The 25,279-nt window shown below is 34.0% G+C and overlaps 1 protein-coding gene across 1 annotated transcript in view; it reads left to right on the top strand.

The window, feature by feature from the left end:
• Positions 1–709, top strand: part of LOC123242663 (LIM domain only protein 7-like) — a 152,413-nt gene extending 151,704 nt beyond the window's left edge. Inside the window, exon 5 of the mRNA XM_044670587.1 lies at positions 321–709. Within this exon, the coding sequence (XP_044526522.1) occupies positions 321–431 (111 nt within the window). The 3' untranslated portion in view covers positions 432–709. The remainder of the gene's footprint in view (positions 1–320) is intronic.
• Positions 710–25,279: the final 24,570 nt, after the last annotated feature.

Genomic DNA, 25,279 nt, shown 5'->3' with positions numbered 1-25,279 from the left:
CTAGTGGCTAGGCACTTGTCCTATAACAGGTAATGTTTAACGTGCCAGACCCAAAGATCACAGCAGCAGCTTACGTCCAGGAATAAAGTATTCCTATAGATTATCCTGTGAAAGACTGATATGCTGTATGTGTCTTTTAAGATATGTGTATAAAAATATAGATGAACATGTCGTGTTGCCTCGCTTTTGGGAGCCTCTGACTGGACTTTGAAGTGTGGAAAGTTTTATTATTAAAAAAAAATACAAAGAACCAACCAAACTTGCAACCTCTGCTCTGGGGAGTGCTTGGCTAAGCAATCACTTTCCGCTTCTTTTCACAGGATAATATAAATGTTTTTCTGAAAGCTTGTGAAAAGATTGGATTGAAGGAAGCTCAGCTTTTCCATCCTGGGGATCTACAGGATTTATCGAATCGAGTCACGGTCAAGTAAGTTTCACCTGTTGGATATCTTTAAAAAAAAAACTAAACTAAACAAAACTATAGGGCCATACTGTTTGATATTAATTTAAGTGAGAAGGCTGATGGAGAATACATAGAAAAAGAAAAAAAATCCTTTTTATCAGGTTTCAACAAGGAAGTTTGTATAAGCATAATGTTGTCTGAGGCTAAATGTGGTTGATAGAGGATATGTGTTCTGTGCTGGAGAAACTTGAATCTCTATTTAAATGAATTGGCTAGTTAATATTTTTATTTTTGTGTGACAATTTTTAACACTATGTATTTTAATTTTTTTTCAAATTACATGGAAAAAGTTTAAAATTTGTATTTAAAACAATTGAATTTCAAATTCTCTCTCTCCTTCTCTCCCCCCTCCTCCCTTATTGAGAAAAGCAAGCAATCTGATCTAGGTAATATAATTAAAAACAAAAGATGAAGACAAATATCACAATAATAAAGTTAATTTGGTTGTTCTATATTATGAGATGTAAAGTGTAAAATAGAATCAAGTAACTAATCTGTTCAAGTTTTCCATGAGTTTCACTTCTCCACTCTATAACACCCTCTCCTCCCCCCAACTGAATGGCACTAAACACAAAAATGAGAACTAAGTGGTGGTGAGGGATGCTTTCTTACTACCTGTACTGTATTGCTAAGATGATAGGGCTAACATGTATGCTCCTGAATATTGTTAATTATGAATGATTTTTTAAACAAGTAGTTAATTTCTTATTTTAAAAATTTTGGAAAAGAAAATGAAAGTGAGAAAAAACATGGTATTTAGGGAGTGTTATTGGAGATTTGCTTTTTAAATTGTTCTGTTTGGCTATGAAAATAATAAGAAGCCACATTTAGATTTTATGAAAAAAAATCCAAATAAGCTTATTTTGTAGGACTAAGAGAGCATCTTATACATGTCTTTTGGCCACAAAATTAATACTTAATTAATTCCCATGACACATGACAAGAAACAGCTTTTTACTGAATGATCTTGATTTCTTGTAGTGATCGTTGTCTCGCTGTCATGATTATTAACCATGATATAAATACAGCTAAATCACTTACAAATGTCAAGTTGAAGAAAATAGAAAGCTGTGTTCTAAGTAAGAGAAGAAAATGAAAAATCATTTTATATCAGACTCTAGATATCTAACATATATGATTTTAAGTGCTAATGAACCCAACTCTTTGTGAAGTGTAGCTTGTTCATCATATTACAATAAAATTCACCCCGTTCCCCCTGCATTATTGTATACTACTAAAGGATAACAATTTAAACATTTTCAATTCATCCAAAGTCATTATGTATTTCATTCTCAATTGGAGGGGTTGGAGTAGGAAAGAGAAAAATCAGTTTTTTGCTAATTGAAAAAATATAATTTAAAATTAAAAAGCTATTTTGACAGGTTCTAATTTTGGGAAACTTGGTGATATTTAAAATGCATACCATTCACTTCTCTGCTTTGCAAGGTCATGTTTATTTGAATAGCATTTGAACATTTTGATTAATTTGCTCTAATCAGAACATTGTTTTGTAAGACCCATCTGATGGGCAAGAAACTTTGGTTTTGAGAAATCTTTTTACTTTTTAAATCTAGGCTTCTCTTGGTTAAGGATAAACATAGTTCTCTGAAAAAAATTATAGTTTAATTTCAAACTTTGAAACCACACTGTTTGGGCTGGTTATGAGCATGACAAAACTTGTTTCTTGACTCTTAATTAAAAAAAAAGCTTAATTAAAGCTTTCCTAGGTCCCATTTTATAAGATTTTTATGCACAAATTGTTAAAAAAAGTCAGCATCCTGGTTCTGAATTGAGTGAAATTGAGTTACTGACAAAGTGAAACCGAGAGGTCACATACAAACACACACGTAGTTGTAGTTATAGTGAGAAATATGCTGAACAACTTGTTTCAGTATAAACCACAAGTCCATAAACCAAGGTGTGTCTTGGTAGCAGTATTATATTAAAATGACTAATGAGTGGGAACCTTCATTGTACCTGAGAGCTTTTCCTGTGCTAATCCTAGTTCCTCTGGATCATGGAGGAAAAAGAATAATTCTGGGTCTGCCAAGATGGAGACCAGGACTATAGGAAATGAAGAAACATTTTTGCTGTCTATACTGCTCTTAATTGACATGCTTTTTAAATGGTAGTCACAATTTTAATATGCCATTTTTAAAATATCTGGCAGGTTAAAGGAAAGTATGTATCTGTGTTTAGTGATTAATTTGGATTTGTTTATTTTTTTAATAGAAATGTAATTTGCTTTTTGTACACACATTTATATGTATGTATGTATCTTGTCATAAAAAATCTTTCCTCTTCGTTTCATACAATACAAACAAATTATATTTTCTGTGGAATTTTGGCACTAATTGATATTTTATTTAAGATGAGAGAGAACCGAGTGTAAAATCAAATTTATTTTTCCTAGAGGAAAGATTAGAATGAGAATTATATTTTTTCTCTTTTACTAACAAATATAGAGGCAAAAAAGAGAAAATTAATGTTCTTTTCCCTGGAGTTTTATATTTAAAACTGATTCAAAGGTATACCTAGCTATTAAAATGCTTTAAAATCAGTGGTACTAATAATATAAGAACAGATTTATGTTTCTACATTTACTGATGGGTATTTTCAGTCAGTTTGCCCTTTGGAAATTTTTAAGCACTGAACAAAGTAATGTCCACTAAATACTTTTTTGACTGTATATTCTGTATTTAAATTAAATTGAGTAAAAAAATCAATAACATTTATCCACTTTAAAAATGGGTATATCAGAATATTGCAGATCACAAGATTGTAGGGTCCTTATGAAGGGTAAGAAAATTGAGACCTAGCAATTTTAAGTGAACTGTCTACTGTCACATATTGGTGACAAAAGTGAAATTTGAACCTGTGTCCTTTGATTTCAGAGTCTGAGTACTTTTCATACTCTCTTACTATGCACATATATACTGTAAAACCCTATTATCTAAAGAATTTATTTTTATTTTGAATATTTCCCATAGTTACGTTTCATGTTCTTTCCCTCTCTCCATGCCCCCCCAACCCTCTTAGCCGACGCACAATTCCACTGGATTTTACGTGTATCATTGATTAGGACCTAATTCCATATTATTGATAGTTGGACTAGAGTTATCGTATCTAAAGAATTTATATAGAACTCTTTCTTCCCTGTGCATCATGAACTAAATTGTGTTTGTAGAAATACAACATAGCAGTTGCTAATAAATAAGCAGATAATGTTTATATTTCACATTGGGCATTAGTAACTGAATTTTAAGGATGGGGATTAGTGTAAACACATGATTGGTGTGCTAGGGCTCAGGGAGGGGAATGGAATCTCAGCAATTATCTATTTGTTATGTGTTCAGGGTTGTAATGTGAGAAGAAACAGGAAGTTTAGGAATAATTTAATCCAGATTTTGGAAAAAGGAGTTTTTTTTGTCCTTTCCTACAATTTGGGTTGTAGAGGTTATTCCACAGTAAAGCCTGCATATCACTAACCATATAGGACTAATTTCAGAGAAAGAAATCCCATTAGCAAATTCAGTTTTTTGTTCTTATTTACATTCCTATAATCAAATCTAATTACTTGATTTTATTTTTGAAATCTCCTGCCCCTATTAGGAAATAGTAGTCATTTGAATTTCCTATTTATGTTATAATTTCATGTATTATAGATAATTTGTTTCTTCCCAGCTCTGAATATTTGATACTGTGACCAACAATGTTATGTGTTTATTAAACTGCTTTGGCACCTGTGAGTCAGATAGAGCAGACAAGGTCTTCATTGCTACAGAGCAAAGCTCTGTCTATACATTCCTAAATATAAAACATAGAGGAGAAAGAATAATTGTTCTAACATTGTACTAAACTACACAAAAATGCTGCTAGGGAAAGGAACAAGTCAGAATGTTCAAGAAGAGTTGGCCATTTGAAATGGTGTACAATTGGTAAGAGAGTGTAGGGCAAATTTAGGAAAACAACCTGCGACTAGCCCATAGGACCTGAACTAAAATGAAATATAGGAGACCTAAGGGAAAGGGCTTTATCTATCTAAATACCCAGGCATATTTTGCATATATTAGTTGCATGTTTCCTCCCCCATTAGATTGTAAGCTCCTTGAGTGTAGACTCTGTCTTTTGCTTCTTTTTGAATCTCCAGTACTTGGCACAGTACAAGTATGTAGTAGGTATTTAAGAAATGCTTGCTGGTAGAATAACTGACTGATTGATTATATTGATAATTTTTGAATTTTTGGTGTCTACTTTCTGATTGAGAGGTAAATCATCAAAAAAATAATTTAAACATTTCCCCTCAACCCCCCAACAAATTCATTGTTTTTTCACTACCTCTTCCTTGTTCCCCCAGCACCCCAGGACTGTTTATATTTAAAGTCATTTTTTTCTCACAATGTGATTCAGGAAAGATGGCCTTATTGAAACCATTTTGCTTTATAATACTGTATTCAAGAGAGAAAAGGAGATCTAGTTTCCAGTACTGATATATTCCTCCATTTTTATGGAAGCTAAAAATTCACAAGTACAATATATTTTTTTACAAAAACAGTTATAATGTTGAGGGGAATATGATGCATATAAAAGATTCTGGTTGAGGCTTGAGAATGAAAACAGTGAGATATTGTAAATTGTCACCTTATAATTCCATAGAAACTGCTAGTATTTGGAAAAGAGAAATCTAGGTTAATATTTCTACTTCCCCACCAGTTGAAAATAATGATTTGGGGTGAATTTGGTTTTTCTCTAAAGTTAAAAACTGTTTCTTGATTTTTATATGATAATACTGTCAATACTTTAGGAGTTAAATTTCCAGATGACATAATTTTTCAAATAACATGACAAATTAGGGTTGAGGCAAGTATATTTGTGTGCATTCATTATTCCTATGAATATAAATGTACCTATATTAAATTTCTTATTTGGCACCTTATTTTCAAATCTCATTTTTGAAAAAATCTAATATTTATTTTCAGGGGATAGTTACCCTATAACTAAACCAACTTTATTTATGAACTTGGTACTTTCTAGTCCTTTGAACCTTACTGATATCTAAAATTGGCACTGTAACCTGAGTCCAGTGACTTCCAGCTGTCAATACTGTTACTATTTTAAAATGTTGAACACCTCCTACCAAGTGGTTAGTAAAGAATAAAACAAAAAGGGATTTTATTGGACTATGTTCAATCAGCTGCCTAAATCATTCCATGTAGTAGTTAGAGAGAAGAGACACATTAACTCTTTCAGGACACTGTTTAGCATTTGTGGCAGAGTACTTAATACTTAACAGAGGGTATATACACATCCTCTATTGTGGAATTTCTCATTCTTTTGAGTTTGTTAGTCACTAAAAACTGTTTGGCCTTATGTAGCATCAATACAGGGAAATTTTCAAAGATGCTGAAGTGTATATAGGTTTACTTTTACTCTCCGTTCATCTCTATTTTTTCCTGACTCCCACCATTTTTCTGCATCTTATCATTATGTTTTCCTAAATGATTTGACTAGAAAAACTATTATCTTAGGTTGAATTAGTTAACTGGAAAATAATGAAGTGGTGGATTCAAGCAGCTAACATTTTTATTTTAATGGGGGCTGCCAAAGGAATGACTAATATTGGCTTATTGGGCAATGGTCAATACCTTGGAAGACCTGGAGGAGAGATTTTTTTCCTGGATAGTTTTTTCGCAGCTTTTCAAATCATAGTATGTAAAGGTTACTTTCAATGTTGCTTGTAGGTTTCACCCTGGGTTTACCATTCCAGGCACCAAAATATTTTAAGTACATGTCTTGTAATCGAAGTTTTACTTACTATTAGCAATTAATCAACTATTTGGTTTTGGTTTCAGTAGTATGAAATTCTTTTTTGTCCTAAGAGCTTCATTAATCTTAAGAGTGTTAGAGATTTTAAACTTGTGCTTATTTTCATACATGCTTTTTGCTTACTCTGTGGAATCCCATAATCTTAGAATTAGAAGGGGACTTCAGAGGTCATTTAGACCATTCCCTATCCTATTTCATTTTCTTGCATCATTGACTAGTAGTCATCAGCCTCTGCCTGAAGATGGTTAATGTTGGGACACTCTTTGAGACAATCCATTGCATTTTTTTTTGTAAAATTTAGATCGTTAGGAGTTTTTCTTCCCTTATACTGAGTTGAAGTCTTTTTTCTCAGTGACTATCACTCTTTTTTTGGTCCCAGCTGTGCCTGAAGAAATCAGGAAGGACAAGTTAAATCCTTTTCCTAAATAATAATGCTGCTAATATTTGAATTCAGCAATCATGATCTCTGAAGTATTAGGTTCTCTTGCCTAAATGGCCCAGATATAAAATAGGATCCCTATACTGTATCCTGATCACCATCCTCTGGATACTTTCAGCTGTCCCTTCAAAAAAGGTGCTCAGAATTGGACCCAATATTCTAGATGTAATGTGACCAAGGCAGAGTACAGCAGTATACTTTCTTTACCTTTAATATACTCTCCTGATATAGTGGTATAACGGTAATCTAAGAACATTTTAGCTCCTTGGATTGCTCTATTATACCATGGATTCACAATAAGCCAGAAATTATATAAATAGATGGATAGCTATATCTTCCAAATCTTGCCCTTTCATAAATGAAATTTTTTTGAACCCATGTTCAGGATTTTATTTTACTATCATGAATTCTCATTCTCAATGAGAGACTTTAATACAATTTCAGTGTCCTGAGAGTTCAAGATGTTACTGAAAAAATTATTTCCCCAGGAATGTAACTGACCTTGGCTTCAAAAACCATCCCATTATGTCCACTCTTTTGCAGAAATTGATATGCTGTGTCTATAGCATTTCTCAGTCTATTCATTTATTGACCCTATTAACAAAGGAAGTAAGATGTCTAACTTGACTTAAATTGCAGTTTTCAGCATTAAAATTATTCGGAGATCTGGTAACTAATTAGAAGTCAGTTCTTTAAATGAGCCTAGCTGTTTGGGAAGCTACATGCCTTCATCTGAATATTAAATTCATGGAATTTACACTAGTTCTACTCAGTGTGTTATCTTCCATACAGGTAGACCGACCTGCAGTCTGTAGGGCATGCACTGATTTGGTTATTCTAGGTTTGGTGAAAGATAAACTTGTTTGTCCAGTGCTCTAGGAACTCCCAGGATGCTTGTTTGTGATTATGGGCTATGGAGAAGAGTCTATTCCACATTTGATCCATGAAACTAACTTGGTATTCCTGAAATATGACAATATGTGATTAATATCATTAAGACAGGTAGGGTTGGGCAGAGAGGATCAGAAACTAACAAGTTCCTTCCTTTTGCCTTTGTTTACCTTTAGCATCATTAATTCTACTACTCATTACCTTTGGTATATTTGTTTTTTTCTTCATATGAAGTACGATTCCAGAGGTGAATAATAACCGAATTTGAATCACGTGATCTTGGATTTCTTTTTAGGGCAGAGATTTTAAAATGCAAATATCATAATTCTCCTAAGTGCATCCCAAACCAGATTAAAATGTCATTGGGAAATATTTTTTTAAAAACTGGGAAATATTTAACAAAAAAGTTATTGGGAAGTATTTAACAAAAATTTAAATGCAGTTACAATAAAAACATAGATGATCTTATATTTTAAAACTAAGTTAATAAGTGGCCTGCAAAGATCCTTGTGAGCAGATTAGTGGCCCCTGTTTCAATTGGAGTTGATGTCACTTCTCTAGGGAAAGCAGGGCTGGACAGATAAACTGAAAAAGAGGTAAAGATTCTGGTTGACTCTAAGAAGCAAAAGGACTTGTCAGTCCATTTGTTGCAGTTTTTGTTTCTAGTAATTAAATAATTTAGGAGATCAAAGAAAATGTAGCAAATGGAAAAAAAATTAGGCAAAAGTGACCACATTGTTTAGGATTAAAAAAAAAAACTTGGATTAGAAGACCTAGGTTTGAATACAAATTGTTATCTGTTAGATTACTGTGAGACATTGGCTAAATTATTTCAACTCCTTGCGTCTCAGTTTCATCATCAATATAATGGGGAGATTGAATTAGTAGATTTCTAAAGGTACCACTTTAAAATATGTTTTTCCACTGAAAAGAATAAATGGAGAAGTGAATTTATAAGAATTCTCTAATGCTACTTAATAAGCATTAAGTTCATTCATAGGAGGTGGTGGTATAGCAAGAGGTTCATGAATAGATCCAAATTTCTCTCAGAGGCCTGATGCTTTTATCATAGTTTCACTGTTGGCCTCTTATTACTACATCATGGAAGTCTCTGGGGAAAAATATTCATGGTATCTATTACCTATTGACTTTTCTTAAACAAAACAAAGTACCATATTTAAAGATCACACCCTCCAAAAGTAATATGAAACTTTCTCAGCCGTTAAGAGTAAGCTTCTCAAATGAAAAAAAGTGATTTTTCTACTCTTTTCACCCCCAAGAGGAATGACAAGATGACATGGGAGCCTAAAGAAAATGATTCGACTTTTCTTTTGGCCCATCTGAATGTACATTTTACAGGACTTATATTGCCTACCTGTGGAGAACCTAGATAAAAAGGGACCTTTTTAACTTTGTCTTCCTGACTATAGACTGCAGTTCCAATATGTCAGTGTTATAATCCTTAGATGAGGAAGATTTTGAAAATAATAAAAATTAACTTGCTTCAGCCCAAGATTTTAGTTTATATAGTATTCTTTCACTCTCCTGTGAGAAATGAAAATGTTCAATATGACACAACATTTTACTTGGCCACCAGAGGAGTCACAAGTACATGGTGACATCTTTGTTTTCAGGTTTTTCTGGAGTGGGGCAGGGGAAATGAAGGGAAGAAGGTGAACTATGATCTGTCCTATTTCCAGGTTACAAATCACAGAGTGGGATCTCTATTGAGTTTACAATATAGTAAATGTATGTGCAACCAGTTAGAGTTCATTATTTAATCAATTTTGGTGGAATTTCCTGTCACTTTTTCTGAATTAACATGTAGGATGATTTCTCTAAAATGAACATACTCTTTTTTTGGTGGGAGTGAGTATTTAAAAGATTTAATACAAAGAGGAAGGTATTTTGTACCAATTACTAATATAAATTATTAATCAGAGTAATTATTTTTCAAAAGTATTCACATTGTTGCTTGATACCACAGATGTATGGAACAGGTTTTTAACATTCATTAACATTTGTATAATTCCAGGCTTATAAAAAGAAGAAAATTTACATATATACCTCTGAAATTAAAAAAAAGTAAATACATGAAAGTATATACAACCAAAAGAAAAAAAATAATATCATTAACATAATAGGTCTGACTCAAGAATAAGGCAAACATCCCCATTAAAAAATTCTTAAATCACTGTGTAGAAAATTAAATCATTCTAATGTATTGAAAATTTTAAAAGAACAACCACCTGTACACAAATTATCTTTTCTATATCTTAAGTTCTCACTATTGTCCTTTATGCCCTGTTTTGAATATCCTTTGGAGATTAGATGACTACCTGTATTTGTTTCCATTATTCAATTTTTTAAGACTATTTTTTAAGACTATACAGTCTAGGAATGCAAATAGAATGTCCTGGAAAATGTATTCCTTAGACAAATACAAAAAAATGAATATTTCTGCACCTTTGTTGCATATAAGATTTGGTAAACAATAAAAAGTAACCCAGATAAGGCCATCATTAAAGATATAACCTGTTTTCTGTGATCCTGAGCTCTAGTAACCATTAGATGCAGGCATATTTTTAACTGAGTCTCCTTCTTTAGACAAAATAATTCAATGCTTGTTTTAATAACATTGAAGGTAGAATATTTTCAGAACCACCATTTGATATGATTTATCCATGTGAATGAGCATAGATATTCCTGTTCAGATTAGAGGTGAGGTAATTAGGAAAGTACAAAATTGAAAGTAGATGAAGGGAACCTGACAGAGAAGCATGAGAGAGAGAGAAAGAGAGAGAGAGAGAGATAGATAGAGAGAGAGAGAGAGAGAGAGAGAGAGAGAGAGAGAGAGAGAGAGTGAGTGTGTGTGTGTGTGTGTGTGTGTGAGAGAGAGAGAATGAGTGTATGTGATAGATATAGGGGAGAAAGACTTCTTGCAGAAGGGGAAACATTTTTAGGTTAGACAGTATTTAGAACCCTATTTCTTTTTTCTTTTTTTTTAAACCCTTAATTTATGTGTATTGGCTCCTTGGTGGAAGAGTGGCAAGGGTGGGCAATGGGGGTCAAGTGACTTGCCCAGGGTCACACAGCTGGGAAGTGTCTGAGGCCGGATTTGAACCTAAGACCTCCCATCTCTAGGCCTGACTCTCATTCTACTGAGCTACCCAGGTGCCCCCGAACCCTATTTCTATTTAGCTTACTACTCCTACTATCTTTGAGGAGTCATGAGTCTTCTCCTCTATATAATTTTTAACTCAGATTTTGGCTTAAGGAATCTGAATGGAAATATGGACCATCTCTGTGTTCAAGAGACCTTCTAGATTTTGTTTTAGTTCTTATGGGGAAAACCAGGGGAGTAACTTAAGTATTAAATGTGGGTCCAGAAGGGTGTGTAGGAGACAGGAATGACAAAAGATGGGAACTTAACAAGTTAGGGAGACTGGGTTTAACTGCTAAGGAAAATGTCTGTTGACAGAAGTGACAGTTAGGCCTGTCACCCTGCACCATCTAGACAAGGGCCTGTGGATACTAGCAAGCAAAGGACAAGAGTTGGTAACAAATTTAATTAAGGAAACTATGGTAAAGGTTGGGAATAGGGGTTTCTATACTTCCAGACTAAGGGCAAACCACAGGGTCAGGGGAGGGACTTATCTACACTGAACTGAGATCTAAACAAGACAGGACCCAGAGAACAACAGGACTGAAGTGAGTATCCTCACAGCAGAGTCCTGACACACTCCAGTGATGCTGCAGCTCTTCCAGGACCACTATCTGCACTCCTTCAGGTGGGTAGATTCTGGGAGCTGACGCAGCCCAAGTTAACCTGCAACTCAGGTTGGGATTAATAGTCTCTACCAAAAATCTCCCACAAGTAGATGTCAATCTTCCTTCAGGATCTCTGGACAATTAGGTGCACTTCCTCTGAGGTCTGCCAGGGTCAGTTACAACTTGTCCCAACCACCATGGAGTCCATCTCAGAGAGAGAGGCACACTTCCTGCTTCCCCATTCCATTTGGAATTCTCAAGTCCTTCCTGCTAGGTCTCCTAAATAATAACTAAGTAATCCTCCTCACAACAAGTAATAGGTGAAAGGAGGCAACTGTAGATAACTGAAAGGTCTATTTAAAAGCTATGAGAGTAAAATCTCTCTATGTAAAATTTTGGCTACAAATGCTCCACAGAGGAAACAAAATACATACTAAATCTATTGTGTAGAAGGGTTATTAAAGGCTAATAAATCATATTAGTTATTAGTTGAACTTCAGCTTCCTGAAATTTTAAGGGTAGATAATGAAGATTTACTAATATTCTAATTCCTGAATTCTGATTCATTAAAAATAGTGGTTGGCTCAGTATCCTTAGAGTGAAAGATGTGGTAGAGCCCAAGATTCCCTACCTTAGATTGCCTTCATGTTAGTGCTTTCCTCCAATTGTTTATCCCCAGTTTCTCATTTGTTTATACATGGTTGTTTGCACGTTGTCTTCTCCCTCTTATACAGAGATGCTTATTTGTTTTTGTTTTAATTTCTTTGTAACTCTAGTGTTTAGCTCAGTGTCTAGTATACATACATAGTAAGGACTTAACAAATTCTTGTCAACTGACAACATGTGGCTCATATTTGTCCCATGCTGATTTGCCACCTGAGACTGGAGAACATGGACGATTTCTCCTGATTAATTGATTTTCTGAAACTTTGCATGTCAGTCTCCTTGACTGGACTGCACAAGGAGATGGAAATATATAAATTCTATTTGTTTGTGTCTCCCCCAAAGAAACTAATGTAATGTTTTGCACATGGTGGACACAGAATGTTAACAGAACACCAAGATAAGATTTGAGAGTGTTGCTGAACATCTTGTCATTTAAGGGAACTATGTGGGAGTCTAATTATGTCTGCCGTATGAATTTAAAACTCATTAGTGTTTTCTCTTAATGTCAAATGATTGCTACACATTTTTACTGCAGAGAAAAACTCCATTAATTCAGAATGGAAGCCTATAACAAATAACTTTGAAATTAACTAGTTTCAGATCATCTGATTTAATTTACACACACACACACACACACACACACACACACACACACACACACATTTTAATGCAAGGAAGACTATCTAGCCAGTTGTGGAAAATCAACTGTTTTGAATTAGCCATTATTGGTTCACATAGTTTTATTTTACATGCTTTTTGAACTATTTAGAATTAAGGAACTAAATGAACCTAAAGTATATCCTAGAAGAACAATCAAATATTGAATTATCTCATTACTCTATTAATGGTAGCCAGATGAATACAGTGCTCAATGTTATTTTAGATGAGGTGATTAGTGGGGGTTGGGGGGGCAAACTTCCTGATTTGTCATTTTATTTTATTTTTAGTTTACTAAGATCTGGGAGTAATCATGAGAAGAGTCGATGTATTTGTATAAACAAGTTGGCAGATGCTTTTCTGACAAATTCCTTCTCTTTAGTGTACTTAAAATGAAAGATATGGGTGAGAGATCATTTTGCTTTATCTTTTACCAGAATTTAACTATAACAAGGTGTTGTCTTCTACAAATAGAGCATAGGTGTCTACAAATGCAGGGTATGGGCAGCTATAGTCTAATCTGGCATCTGAAACCTTAAAAGAAGAAAATGTTTCCTCATGTGTATGCAATTGGATCCATATTTCTTTAAATAATGGAGCAGCAGAGCAGTGAGACTCTTGAATTCTATCTCATTGATGATCTCTCCTTTGACTGGATTAAAATTATTGTTGGATCACAGAATTTCTCAAATATACTAATCTTTGAATAAAGAATAACAACTCACATTTTCGTAGGGCTTCTTGGTTTCAATGGCAAAAATACTGTTTCCTCCATTTATAGAAGGGGAAATTGATGGTCATTTAAGACTGCCATTTGCTGAATCACCTGGTTTAGCCAGGACTTCATCCAATGTCTTCTTACTCCAAATGTACTGGATCCTGATATCTTTTAATGGAAAATGGACATTGCTTTTATTCTTCGTTTTCCTTGCCTGTACTAAAGCAGATTAAACTTATTCAAGGGTTGGAATGGCAAATTTCTTAACTTAATCCTGAAAAGTCCAGCTATTGTGAGTGAGTATGGTTCCTTATATTGATCACTGCAACCAGTTCCAGGTATAGGTTTCATACTCATAAATGGACAATATGGAGGTGGTAAGGCAGTGTGGTGGTGGTGATGGCTCAGGGAAGCTTGGTGATTTTTCCCACTTTCAGATATTAAAATTAAAAATAATTTTTTACCTAATTTGTGATTTCATCAATGAAAGGATCTTCCTTAGTGCAGATGAATGGCTTTTTTTTACAACTTAGGTTTCCTGGTCAGCTGAGATATTAAGTGACTTTAGATCACTCAACCAGTATGTGCCAGAAATAGGATTTGATCTTCAAGTCTTTCTAATCTCAAGGCCACTGACTTTTTTCAAATTTAATTATTAAAGTCAGTAACATTAACTCTATGCTGATCAATTGAAACAAAATTAAGAAGCACAATCCTGTTTCATAATGGTTCTTAAAAGTTCATGGGGAGGGTGGGAGGGATTCCTTAGTGGGTTTTTTCTTTTGTCTTTTTTTTTTCCCTAGACAACATTAACATACAGCAAAAACAAATGGTGTTTATACAGAGTCCCTTCCACTACTGAGATGCTGTGAAAGGTGTGACTGGGGTCATGTGGGCTATGGGGAGAATCTTTGGAGTATTGAATGAGGTATATCACTAGAGATCATTTATTTTTTATCTTGTTTCTATGGTGCCTTAAGAAATCCTACCTCTGACAATGCCTGTGTCACTCTTGGAAAGGCACTCAACTTTTCGAGAAACCCTCTCATTTGTGAAATGGAGGCATTGGCCAAGAAGACCTTTGAGGGACCTCCCAACTCTAGATCTATGATCCTATGATTGTTTAAATTTGTTTCATTTTGTTAGTGACTTGAGTCGTTATCTTCTACTAGCCTGGAAACATCTCAGGGGGTGGAGGGTGGAAAAATCTAAGGTGCTTAGGAAATGCTTGTTGAATGAACGGAAGAATGAATCACTGAAATATTCCTCTTAGGCTTGTTCTATTTGAGGCTGAAAGTAAACTTAAAATCTTTTATAGAGTTTGCTGACTTTATTTTGAGTTATGCACTGTGATTGAAACAGTCATGTGTGGGGTTTGTACAGTAAGGCCAGCTGCACCCAAAACAAAACAGCCAAAATGTGTTCCTCATATGAATTGGTTTTAGGTCTTGGTTATGTGGGATTGCCTTCTGCAGTGTTAGCATGGAAAAGACCTTATAAAACTACCTTAATGCTAAAATGATTTTATAATTCAGCCCTTGTCCAACTTTACAAATGGATATTGCCATGATGTATAGGGTTTAACTTTATATCGACTAGGTGAATGGATATAGTAGGGTTACTTTGGTTTTAAAAAATATGTATAGAGATATAGAAATTTATGTCTGTAAATAATACATTCATTCTCATATGTCCAGTTTTAGGAGAAGATACATATATAGCTGTAGACATATCCATCTCTATATCTATAAATATTATTTATAGACGTATAAATGTATATATACGTATAAATCCAAAGTATCCCTGTTTTCATTTGCATGTTTATGCATATATTCATTCATAGTACCTATACTATTTTCATATATACATATAAAATGCTTATCTATAAATATATATTCATGAGAATAGTCCTAGGGTATTATAACTGTCATATACCTATTTATGAATGCTAAGTTGTATTTGCTATGGTAATATAGCATGTTTATAAAAAGATTTTAGATCATAAAATGATTTATCCTAACTATACAGTTTGATGCATTCATAATTTGACTTTGCTTATTCTGATTTTCAGCACTTTTTTCTGTGAAATATTTTTCTTAAATAATAGCCAATATTAAGGATGATGCTACTCAGAGCACTTTCTCCCAGAGTTACAATATTCTTTTTTTTTCCTGTTGTAGGGAACTTCTGGTAAGGAACTGCTTCTTTCATGGCAGACTATATTCTCTGCAAATATAGAGTCCTAGAGCACAGAGAGATTAAGTGATTTTTCTAGGGTCAATATGTGTCTATCAGAGGTGAGACATTAACTTAGGTCTTCCTGGCTCCAAAGTTTATTATCCATATGACTTGACTTTGTTCAAACCAAGCTTTGTTAACAAACAAATAAACCTACCCATGTATCAGTTTGTTTAGGTGTTGCTTTAAAAAGTAAATGTTTCTGTTGAGAAAGTTTAAAGTTGGATATTTTGTATTTTTGAGGGTCAGTGTAGAGTCATGGATAGAACATGAGGCATGGAGCTGAGATATAGCTAGTTCAAATACTGCTCTTATACACTTAATAGCTTTGCTACCCTTAGCCATGGAGCTTCAATTTTTTTATCTGTAAACTTAGATAAACCTTAGCACCTACCTCACAACATTTTTATAGTGACTATATGTTAATATATGTAGTAAGGTGCTTTACAAACTATAAAGTAAGTGTAAATGTTAGCTATTATTACTGTGATTAATTATATCAATTAGGAAAAAAACAGACACAGAGGCTCAGAAGTAAGACATTGAAGAAAACCCCATTGTGAGTTATAAATAGAGAAAGAATGATAATCTGGATACCTGCCCTTTATGCTTCTTAAAAAGAAAAAAAATTCAGACAGGCACAGTTCTGCTCTCAGAGGGTAGAGAACTTACAACAGGTGCTAAGCCTAGAGGCATCATGTGTTGCGATAAATAGCTAGGGTCTAATTCCAGCAAGATGAAACTCTTCTCCAGTTCCCAAAAAGGGCTGGAAATCATAGACACATAGGCTCATACATAGAATGTTAGCAATAGAAGGGAATTTGGGGATCATTTGTTCCAATGCCCTAATTCCAAGATAAGGAATCTTACCAGAACTGTGAAGTGCAGTGGCTGACATTGCACAGAGAATCAATAGCATGATCAAAAATCGAACTCAAGTCCTTTGACACCAAATTGAGACACAAAGGGAGTGTCTCAGGGCAAGGAACACAGATGATGATTCAGTCACAGAAACTCTTAGAGTTGATTAATCATGGTGGCCTTTCAGGTGCCTTTCAACTGTCTAGATTGATGACATAATATTCCTGCTTCAGGCAATACAATTTTTTATCAGTGTATGAGTGTTATCTTCTCCTATAACACTGGAAGTTCTTAGGGAGTGAGGGCAGAGGATTAAGACAACAGAACATTACACATAGTAGGTAAATAATAAATGTTTACTGAATGAATGGAATACTGAATCATAGAAATATTACTTTATACTTGCTCTCTTCAAGGCTGAAAATAAGAGTCAAATGTTTTAAGGAGTTTGTTGACTTTATTTTGAATCATGTGAAGATTCTTTTTCCTTATATTGATGCCACAGTAAGATTTCCGTCTTTCTGATGACTGATCACAAACTACATTTCAACAAATATTGATTAAGCTTGCATACTGTTTGGGACAGGCAGATAAGTGGTGCATTGGATTCAGTGCTGGAACCAGAATTCAAATCTGGCCTCAGACACTTATTAACTATGTGAATTGGGGCAAGTCACTTAACCCTTTTTGTCAAGAAAACCCCAAATTGGATCATGTAACTGAAAAATGACTAAACAACAACAAATGGAGCTAGTGAATACCAAGATAGAAAAAATTGTAATTCTTGCTCCCAAGCAGCTTATGTTTTTTGAGGCTATTCCATGTATAAATAAGTATAAATTAGAGTATGAGGAATTCAAACGAAGTCCAGACAGAACACTCTAGGAAAATTTGAGCACATTTTTTTGAGGGGTGAAGGGAACTGAGGAAGGTTTCTTAGAGAAGGTAGAATTTAAATTGAGCCTTAAAAGAAGATAAAAATTTTAGCAGGAAGAAATGAAGAGGAGAGAATGTACATGAGGATGTCCTTTCAAATGCAGGAAGGCAGGAGAGTATAGGACAAGGGCTAATAATTTAGTTTTGTGGGAACTAAGAGGACATGAAGGGGAATATTGTGAAATAAAACTCTAAAGGTGAGCTGGAGTGGGATTGGGGGAAGAGCTTTGTGGACTCCAACCCAAGAAATTTATATTTTCTTATAAAGGAATAGGGGACTCACCACTTTTACATGTCAAAAGGGTCCATGAAACAACAATAAGAAAAAAAGATGAGAAATAGTGGACTAGGTGTTCTCTAATGTTCTGTTCTAGTTTAGATGTTATTTACCTAATTTCCTGGAAGATTCTATGACAACTATTTGTTAAAAAGAAGCTTTATAGGGTTATTTTGCTCATGTTTTAGAAGGCTGAAGTTGCTAGAAGTCTCCACTCTGAAAAGTAGATGATTACTGTTATATGTAGCTATATGGTGAATTTAAGAAATATCACATTCTCAGATATCAATAATAGAATCTATGATATTTAGATGAAATTAAATTTCCTCTACTAAGCATACTTTCTATGATCCTTATTATTTTCTAATATTACTATGTCCTATCTTTTTTATTTTTCATTCAAATCACGGGTTCTTAACTTTTTTGCATATTGAACTACTTTGGCAATCTGGCAAAATCTTCTCAAAAGAATGATTTGTTGTCTTAGTTCATAATCCAAGGAAATACCAAATTTTAGTTAGAAGTTAGTGAAAACAAGGATGTAATTTTTCCTATCTATTTCAACTGTGTACTATCCCTTAAGAATCCTTGATTTAAAGGATAAATCTCACTATCTGAGGGAAGCTCTTTTAAACTGTTCAGACTTTGGCCCATACTCTATTTCATTACATCACTAACTCCAACAGAGCCAAATGTCATCAATTCATATGGTCCATTTATATGAATCTTTCATAGGAAAATTGATGAGTCTCCTGTGAACTACTAAAATGACATCAGAATTGAAGTGACTGTTATGCCCTTGACAACTACACAGTATTTTTAAAAGTCTGATTAATCTAGGGGGCAGCTGGGTAGCTCAGTGGAGTGAGAGTCAGGCCTAGAGACAGGAGGTCCTAGGTTCAAACCCGGCCTCAGCCACTTCCCAGCTGTGTGACCCTGGGCAAGTCACTTGACCCCCATTGCCCACCCTTACCAATCTTCCACCTATGAGACAATACACTGAAGTACAAGGGTTTTAAAAAAAACAAAAAACAAAAAAAGTCTGATTAATCTGTACTATGGGCAATATATACTTAGAAGAAGCAATATGATTAGAAATGGGGAAGCTAGGTCATTTGATGGATAGAGTTCTAGGCCAGGAGTTGGGAGTTCCTAGGTTCAAATCTGGCCTCAGACACTTTCTAGCTTTGTAATTACCTTGCCCTGGTCACTATTCTGACTTGGAACTGATAAAACAAAAATAAGCAGTGTGACAGACTAAGATGAAGCAAGGGCAGCGGAACTGATAAAACAAAAATAAGCAGTGTGACAGACTAAGATGAAGCAAGGGCAGCAAATCATTCTCAAATGAAATATTGATTTACTGCCCAGATTACCAAGATCTGATAATAAGAATTGAAAGTGATAATCCAAAGAGGAGGTAGATTTTTTTATAGTCTCCTCCATAGCATTAAGGAACCCCCAAACATGAAAGGATTCACTATTAATAAGCATTTTTATGACTACCCTAAGCGAGTTCCTCTATTAAATGCTCTGAGAAAAAGGAAATCTAGTCTTCTGTCTTCAAGGATCCAGTGTGCAGCAAGTGATTTAAATACACAGACAGGTCACAGGAGATGGCCAAGTTTCCATTTTTTTAATATAATATATTTTTTGTATTATTCCATACTTGACAAAACATCAATTTACATGAACATTTCCTTATGCAAAGAACAGAAAAAAGAGGATGGCTAATGAAACCATGAATCTCAATGGCAAATAGTTTTTCCTTTGAGATAAACAATTTTCTAAAGAATTTTCAGCTTTCCATAACAGTATAAAAGATTGCTGAAATAACTGAGAGGAAAGCAAATCAAAACAATACTGAACAGACTGATAAAGATGGCAAAACTACATATAAAAAATATTGAAAGGCACACTGATGCACCTTAGGGCAGAGCTGAACCTGTGAATCAGTCTAACTGTCTTCCAGCACAATTTAGAATCTTAAAAGAAAAGTCATTAAATTAAAAAAAAAACTTTTTAGTTACAAAGCTCACTGCTGGTCACATAATCTCCAGAGAGGTCAATGATAAAAAAATAAAGAAGAAACTTCCCATGTATACCAGTACACTTTTTGTGTAGCAAAAAAGGGAAACTGATTCATACCAATAGGTTGGGGGAATTGTGGAAACATTTTTGAATATTTTGGGAATATTGAATATTGAAATAAAGTAAATAATCTTTAATATAAACAGAATGATAAATATATAAAATGATAAATATATAAATATTAAAAACTGAAATAATATAAACAAAAGAACATTAAAGTTAAGCAGAACATTATTGTAACCATAATGACCAATCTTGGCTCTAAAGAAGGGAGGAGGAAATTCACCTGTTTCCTTGTGTTTAGAAGGTGAGGAACTAGGGGTACAGAATGTTTCTTACCCTATTAGGTCCATTTTATCATGCGCATGGGTTTTCCTTAAGAACTTTCTTTTGTTACAAAGGAAGGGCACTAGGATTGACAGTGAATGAAGGGGAAATAGGAAGAAGTAATTCAGAACAGACTATGAGATAGAGATAGAAAATTCCAATAAATCTTTTTTTAAAACCACAGTTGATATTTTGTAATCCACGTACAAACTAGCATAGTATTATAAATATATTAATATATGCATGCAAAATTAGTATGTATTATATATCTTCATAAACAAATTAATATAGTATTGTATGTACATGTGTATATGCATATACAAATCACTATGTATTATACACATATCTACATGCACACACATATATAAATTAATATATTTAAATATACACATACGGATATATGTGTGTGGGTAAGCATATAATAGAGGACAGGAAAACCTGGCATGCTATGGTCCATGGAGTCATGAAGAATCAGACATGACTAACTGACTAAAAAACAATAATACATATAACTTAATATAGCATACATGTAAATTTAATATATTATTATGCATATGCAGTACATATACAGATTGGTATAATAAATGTATCTGTTCAATATAAATGATTATAGTATATTCATGTATCTATAATACATATACAAATTAGTATGGTCTTACATATATGCATACAAATACACAAATTAATATATTGTTATACATATATGTATATATATAAATTTATATAGCCAGAACAAATCAGTATAGCATTAATGCCTACATATGTTATGTGTAATATAAAACTAGTATAGTATGCATACTATATGTGCTTACATATATAAATTAATCTAATAAATATATAGTATACATACAAATTAGTATAGTTGTATGCACACATTATACATATAAATTAATATAATGTTATGCATGTGTGCAAATACAAATTATATTATACATAGAATGCAATATATAAACTTAACATAAATTATATATACATGTACAGAGGAGTATAGTTTTATACATGTTTGCATATGTGTACACATATACAAAAGAGTATAATCTTATACATATAGAAACCTAAATATGTGTGTATACACATAATATACATTATTTATGTATTTATATATATATTATTTACACACACACATATATGTATATGTTTTCCACAGAGGATTAGTGGAAAACTAAAGGCCAGTTTACATGGTATTCACCTGGTAATGATGATCATAATTTAAAAGCTTCAATTAATATAAAATTTTATGATATTGAGATTAATTAAATATTGGGGCTAATTAATGATTACCAACTATGTCAGAGAGTCTTCTCAGGAAGAAGAGATTACTATCAAAAGCAGAAAGACTTGAGAAGTGGTAAAACCATAAAAATAGCCTGAGGTCCCTAAACATAGGAAATAACTCCAACATCTCACTGGATCTCGAGGTCACCATTTTTAAAGCATGGTGCCATGATTGATGCTCATAGGGATTGCTCTGAGATTAAGTATACTATATTTGAAGAGGCAGAAAAGTCTATGATGTTTCTTAGAGAGTTTTCCATTTAAAAATCATTAATTTCTTTAAGCTTTAGGTTACTTATTTGTAAAATGAGAGAAATAATACTTTCATCTGCTTCCTTCACAAAGAAGGTATTAAAATGGTTGTTGGATTGGATTCAAAGAGCCATTTTGAGGATCAAATGAGATTATATAGAGTGCTTGGTAATCATAAAACTTGATATTAATAGAAGCTTTTAAAATATGATCATCATTACCATGGAAGTAAATACTAGGTCAGCCCTATTCTTCTGTAGGCACTTTGTACTTCCACTTGTCCTAAAATAAATTCTCTCTAGATGCTTTAGTTCTAACTAGTTGCTGTTTATTTCCTACATAAATCATTTGGTATTAATTCTTTGAAGAGCTTCTTTAAGAGGCACTCTTTGGGAGTGGTACTATCTAGCCCATATTATTAATTAAAAGCTACTATGAATTAATTTGTGAGATTTTCAAGCGAGTTACCTTCTATGAGCCAAAGGAAGTGGAAATGGTGACAGAGGAGAGAATGGAAGATAAGATTGCAAGCTTGACAGGGGCCATTTTTATATTGTCAGTTATCTGAGGATGAGGTTCTAAAAATAAAAAGATATTTGAATCATGAGTCAAGGTAATATAGTAAAATAAAGCTCTAATTTTGAAGTGACAAGGCCAAATTCTTGCCCTGACACTTAATGCCTATATAACTTTGAAGTCATAAGTTACTAGCCCTATCGAGGCCCAATTTTATCATACAAAAAAAGAATGAAAGGTTTCAGTGAAGGTGACTTTTGAAGGTCCTCTTAGCTCTAAATCTGTGATCCAAATGGGAAACAATTTTGATTTTGCTTGCTTACTCAGGTTAGTGGAATAAATAGGAAAATTTGACAGTAAACAGCCTATTTTGTAATTTCAAATCATAGTTTCAGAGCTGGAAGAGGACCTTAAAAGATGTTGAATCCACTCCTCATATTTTAAAGATGAAACTAAGAAAAAAAGAAGTTAAGTGACTTTTCTGGGCTTGTAAGTGTCTGAGGTATAATTTGAATGGTGGTCTTCTTGTCTGGCCTCATACACTTAGCTGAGAGATGCTTAGCAAGTAATTTCATCATGTTTGCCTCAGTTTCCTTATCTGTAAAATAAGCTGGAGAAAGAAATGGCAAACCTCTCCAATATCTCTGCCAAGAAAACCCCAAATGAGGTCATAAAAAAAGTTGAATGTGATTTAAAAACGACTGAAGAACAACTTCTTGACTACCATCGGTTCAAATCTCTCTCTACTGTGACCCTGTGCTACCTTTAGGAAAACAATTCTTTCTCCTTGTGGAAGTCTCACGTGATAAGAAAATCACCCTCCCTGACTGCTGTCACAAGCTCTTTGCTTCATTTTGGAAGATGTTATTTTTGATCGCCATCCTACCCTAATGAATAGTCCTGGTGAACTAGCAATTAAAGGACAAGTTTTTAAAGCTACATGTTTGAATCTAGTGATGATAGTTTCAGCGTGTGCCCTGTCCCACAGATTGGGAAAATATCACTTCCGTAATCTAATGTTTACTTACTTTCATAAGGGAGAAGATTTTAGCTTTCTCAGGCTGAGATGGGAAAACCTGGATTTGAATCCTTACTTCATAATGTGGGTTTTGAACTGTTTTGGCCCCTGGAACTACATTCCCAGCCTGCCCCAGGGGTCCCTCCCCCTTACTCCCAGCAAGAGATTGGTCTTGAATGGATCAAACCTGTGCTGGTGAGGGACCACAGCCCCTGTTTCCTGGTGTGGGATTGGTCCTAAATGGACCAATCCCGTGCTAGGGGAGACCACGCCCCTACTTCTGGGTATGGGATTGGTCTATATAAGGACCAATTCCCCGCCTAGGAGGGAACTTAGAATCGGAGGAGATGGGGGGGGGGAGTAGTTAGTTAATTTCAGCCTAGGGGAACTCTGGTGGGTTTTTTCTTGAAATAAAGTTTTAAAAAGATCAGACTGTGATAGTTTTCTTTCAACTCTTCAATACCTTGGATGCAGTTTTGGTTGAGTTAAGTGTTTCCTTGACCTTCTGGTCTCTTCACAATAATATCATAAGACCCTGCATTGGTAAAGTCTTTTATAATTTCAAAATGGATTTATTGAAGTTGTAGAAGGGATTCATTCTGTAGGCAGGAGTAGGGTGCAACTGAAGGTTCCTTTGACCTTTGGGTTCCGTGACTGCAAGGTCCTCTTTAATCCAAACACAATAACGCTGTCAAGGCAGGCCTGGGTATCATTCATTGGTATCATTTATTTCCATTTTGTGAATGAAGGCCATAAGCTTCCTGAGGGTAAAAATCAAGTTTTGCATTGTTTTTTCAATTCTCATTGCTCTGACAGTAGGAACCAGATAAAAGCTTGATTGATTGATTTGTTTTTTAAGCTAGCTGTTTTTCTGTGTGTATTGCTCTGAAGTTAAGGGTTGATGTTTTAATTTAGAACTTACTATAGAAAGGAAAATACATAATGTTCTCAGGTTAAAGTAATCTCATCTCTTTGGGGTCTGAAAACTTTATATGACAAAATAAAGAAAGAAGTTTGGTTGGGAAAAGTCATCCTAGGGCAATGGATAAAATATATTGCTGAATATGAAGTGCTATGTTGTTGCTGTTTTTCTAGGGGGTGTGTGTGTGTGTGTGTGTGTGTGTGTGTGTGTGTGTGTGTGTGTGTGTGTGTGTGTGTTCGCGTCCATAAGATGGAGCCCTTTGGCAATATGATAAAGCTGATGGACCCCTTCTCAGAATAATGTTTTGAAATGCATAAAACAAAATGTGTAGACCTGCAAAGGAAACCAATTATATGTGTATGTAGGTATATACCAATTATAGAAAACCAAAGTTATCAAAATATTTAAAAAAACTAAATTCTTGGACCCAATGATAATTGCTCTGTTGGGCACATGTATTTAAGGCTCTCAGCTCACAAGATAACTGTCTGTATATCTTATTTTGTTCAGTACAACTCTGATTCTTATGAATTCCAATTAATGATATCCAGCTGAAAAGGACAAAATTTAAATTATAGCAGAAACTTGCATAGCGCCTATGCTTAAAATGAAATTTTTACTCATGCATGATGCTTCTAAAAATAATACACAGGGATGTACCACTTCTCTCCCCACAACCAAGCAATGTTACTAGAAGTTATTCAGTGTATTAATTGTTTATTAACAACATAAGAGAAGGGAAGAAGGGGAGAAAAAGGGTTGACTAGAGATTTAATGGGAAATAAAAGGGGAATATAGGAAAGTTTATAATTGAGGGAATAAAAGCTCTAAGTTATAAGTTGTCTTGGGAAATACATTGTTAAATATTTGTCTAATGTGAATTAATGTTGGAGAAACTTAACTTTCTAAGAGTAGAAACTATATGACATATAATAAAATAAAAATATTGAGTGGTAGGCAGTTTTTAATGATTGTTATTTGAAGTTTCAGTATCTAGCTCTTTATTCTACTATTAGAAGCTTAAGAATGTTAGAGGCGGGGATCATAGTCCTTTTCAGTTTTGTACCTGCTACTTCCAATGCCATAGTAAATAATTATGTACAAAGTGTACATATCCTCATGAATGTATTTTGAT

This window comes from Gracilinanus agilis, chromosome 3, assembly GCF_016433145.1.
Source record: "Gracilinanus agilis isolate LMUSP501 chromosome 3, AgileGrace, whole genome shotgun sequence".
NCBI classification, from domain to species: domain Eukaryota; kingdom Metazoa; phylum Chordata; class Mammalia; order Didelphimorphia; family Didelphidae; genus Gracilinanus; species Gracilinanus agilis.
The sequence above is the reverse complement of the archived record's forward strand: the minus strand, read 5'-3'. Positions and strand labels throughout refer to the sequence as shown.